General features: G+C 43.6%; 1 protein-coding gene across 1 annotated transcript in view; it reads left to right on the forward strand.

The window, feature by feature from the left end:
- Window positions 1–940: 940 nt before the first annotated feature.
- Window positions 941–3850, forward strand: part of LOC102766626 (zona pellucida sperm-binding protein 3-like) — a 10993-nt gene continuing 8083 nt past the window's right edge. The window contains exons 1-2 of the mRNA XM_006761592.1: window positions 941–1212; window positions 1576–1910. Coding sequence (XP_006761655.1) covers window positions 941–1212; window positions 1576–1910 — 607 coding nt within the window. The remainder of the gene's footprint in view (window positions 1213–1575; window positions 1911–3850) is intronic.

A 3850-nucleotide genomic window follows, 5' to 3' on the forward strand; every position in this document is an offset into this window, starting at 1 on the left:
TATGAACAGCAAATACATACCTATCAACAAGTGAATCGAAAAATCAAATGAATAAAAAATCTGATGAACAGAGGTAACTGGTGAATATAATAGAATCAAGGACATAGAAAGGGAGTGGACTGACAATTCTCATGGGGAATAGGAGTGTGGGGGGTGCGGGAAGAGACTGGACAAAAATCGTACACCTATGGATGAGGACAGTGAGGGGGTGGTAAGGGCAGAGGATGGGGTGGGAATGGGTGGAGGGGAGATATGGGGGGGGAGAAGAACAACTGTAATAATCTAAACAATAAAGATTCAATTAAAAAAACAAAAACATAAAGGAAATTGGTGGAATGTAAAAATAAATAAATAAATAATTTATTTGTTCAAGAAACATTCTCTATTGAGTAGGGACATTGGTCCCATAAAGAAATAGAAGTAATCCTAGTTCAGAACTTTAAAAAAAATGGGCAAAGGACCTAAATAGACACTTCTCCAAAGTGGACATACAGAAGGCCAAGAGACATGAACAAATACTCAAAGTCCCTGATCATCAGAGAGATGTCAATTAAAACAACAATGAGGTAATACCTCACACCTATCAGAATGGCTACCATCAACAACTCAACAAATAAGTGCTGGTGAGGATATTGAGAAAAGGGAACCCTAGTACCCTGCTGGTGGGAATGCAGACTGGTGCAGCCATTATGGAAAACAGTATGGAGTTTCCTAAAAAAAAAAAAATTAAATATGGAACTGCCATTTGACCCAGTGATGCCACTTCTAGGAATATATTCTAAGAAACCCAAAACACCAATTAGAAAGAATGTATGTACCCCTATGTTCATAGCAGCACAATTTACAATAGCTAAGATCTGGAAAGAGCCCAAGTGCCCATCAGCAGATGAGTGGATAAAAAAGCTGTGGCAAGTTACTAGAGGGCGTGTTTGTAGGTGACATGGCGCTGAGCTATGGACTCTTCGTCTGCTTTCTGCTCTGGGGAGGCATGGAGCTGTGCTACTCCCAGTCCATATGGCAGAGAGGGACCCCCCACGTTATGGTGAAGTGTCTGGAGGCCCAGCTCGTGGTCACTGTCAGCAAAGACCTTTTTGGCACCGGGAAGCTCATCAGGCCTGCAGACCTCACCCTGGACCCCGAGGACTGTGAGCCCCTTGTCTCTATGGACACCGATGATGCGGTCAGGTTTGAGGCTGGGCTACATGAGTGTGGGTTTCTCACTCTAAGATAACAGAGGCTTACCTGGCAGGTTCTGTGGGCTTAGTTAAGAAGTGACAACCAGCCCTAACCGGTTTGGCTCAGTGGATAGAGCGTCAGACTGTGGACTCAAGGGTCCCAGGTTTGATCCCGGTCAAGGGCATGTACCTTGGTTGCAGGCACATCCCCAGTAGGGGGTGCACAAGAGGCAGCTGATCGATGTTTCTAACTCTCTATCCTTCACCCTTCCTCTCAGTAAACAATCAATAAAATATATTTAAAAAAAAAAAAAAAAAAAAGAAGTGACAACCTGCGAAAGATGTGACAGAAGGAAGTTAACTGGGCTGAAGCCACCAACTGCAGTGCTGCCTCATGAAGATTTCTGGCAACTATGACAGAGGATGCCTTGGTGTACAGCACCTTCCTGCTCCACAACCCCCGCCCTGTTGGAAATCTGTCCATCGTGAGGACTAACCGCGTGGAGGTGCCCATAGAATGCCGCTTCCCCAGGCAGGGCAATGTGAGCAGCCATGCCATCCTGCCCACCTGGATGCCCTTCAGGACCACAGTGTTTTCAGAGGAGAAGCTGGTTTTCTCCCTGTACCTGATGGAGGAGAGCTGGAGCTCTAAGAAGAGGTCCCCCACCTTCCAGCTGGGAGATATAGCCCACCTCCAGGCCGAAGTTCACACTAGCAGCAAAAAAAACAGCTGTGGTACATTTATCTTATGGAATACTATGCAGGAGTAAAAAAGAAGGATCTCTTACTATTTGATACAGCATAGAGGGACCTGGAGAGTATCATGCTAAGTGAAATAAGTCAGTCAGAGAAAGACAAGTATCACATGATTTCATTCATATGTGGAATCTAAGTAAAAAAACAACCTGCGAAAGATGTGACAGAAGGAAGTTAACTGGGCTGAAGCCACCAACTGCAGTGCTGCCTCATGAAGATTTGGTGAATGAAGTGGATCCAGAGACATGGAAGCATAGAAGAGTGTGGAATCTCAGAGGGAAGGCAGGGGAGGGTGGGTGGAAGCTAATCAACAAAAGACCTTGTATGCATATATGCATGGCCCATGGACACAGACAACGAGGCAGTGAGGACCTGGGGTGAGGGTGGAGGCAGGCTGGAGGGGGTCAATGGAGGTAATAGGGGGACATATATAATACTTGCAACAATAAAGTATATTTTTTAAAAAAAGACTGCCCTGGTTGTTTTGACTCAGTGGATAGAGCGTTGGCCTGTGGACTGGGGGGTCCCAGGTTTGATTTGGGCCACAGGCACATGCCTGGGTTGCGGGCTCCATCCCCAGTGGGGGACCTGCTGGAGGCAGCCGATCAATGATTCTCATCATTGATGTTTCTATCTCCCCCCCCTACTCTCACTTTCTCTCTGATATCAATCAAGAAATGAATTTTTTTAAAAAAGACTGAAATCAATGAGTCTGCAGGCAGAGGTGGGTCTCTGGAGGCTTTGAGTCTTTGCCTGTTCTCATTAGTTAGAAACAGCATTTGACACCCTCCTGCACTAGAGATTGAGAGGTGTAGCAGATTTACCTAATACATAGTCACAAACCCAAACAGGCAGCCAAAATGGGAAGACAAAAGAACAACCCCCAAATGAAAGAACAAGAGAATTCTCCAGAAGAAGAACTAAATGAAATGGAGAGAAATTAATCAAACATAGAATTCAGAATAATGATGGCAAAGATGCTCAATAGCATGAGACAAAACATAGTAGTTATGAAGAATGACACAGCACTAATAAAGAACACATTGGAAGGAATATACAGCAGATTGGGGAAGCTGAGGATCAGATCAGTGAATTAGAAGAAAAGGTTGAAAAAATCATGCAATCAGAGAACTAAAAAGAAAAAACAATTAAAAAACAAGACAGCTTAAGGGAGCTGTGGGACGACATGAAACGTAACAATATTTGTATAATAGGAGTGCCAAAAGGAGAAGAACCTGACAAGGGATAGAGAATGTGTTTGAAGAAATAATGGCAGAAACTTTCCAAACCTGGTGAAGGAAAAAGTTACACAAGTTCAGAAAGCACAGAGAGTCCCAAGCAAGAAGAACCCAAACAGGCCCACACCCAGACACATCATAATTAAATTGACAAAAATTAAAGACAGAGAGAATCTTAAAGGCAGCAAGAGAAAAGCAAACTGTTACCTACAAAGGAGCTCCCATAAGGCTGTTAACTGATTTCTCATAAAAAACTCTACAGGCCTGAAGGGAATGGCATGAATTATTCAAGGTAATGAAAAGCAAAGACCTGAAACCAAGATTACTATATCAGGCAAGGCTATCACTCAAAATAGATGGTGAAATAAAGGGCTTCCCAAATAATAAAAGGCTAAAGGAGTTTATCATCACAAAACTATCACTACAAGAAATGCTAAAGGGACTGCTGCAATGAGAAGAAGAAATAGTAAAACATAGGCATACAGAATTAACATGGCAACAAAGCCCAGCAGCAATGGCTCAGTGGTTGAGTGTCAACTTAGGAACCAGAAGGTCACGGTTCGATTCCTGGTTAGGGCACATGCCCAGGTTGCTGTGTAGGAGATTCCTGATCAATGATTCTCTCTAGTCATTAATGTTTCTCTCTCTCTGTCTCTCTCTCTTTCTCTTTTTCCCTGAAAT

This window comes from Myotis davidii, unplaced genomic scaffold (assembly GCF_000327345.1).
Source record: "Myotis davidii unplaced genomic scaffold, ASM32734v1 scaffold97, whole genome shotgun sequence".
Lineage (NCBI taxonomy): Eukaryota > Metazoa > Chordata > Mammalia > Chiroptera > Vespertilionidae > Myotis > Myotis davidii.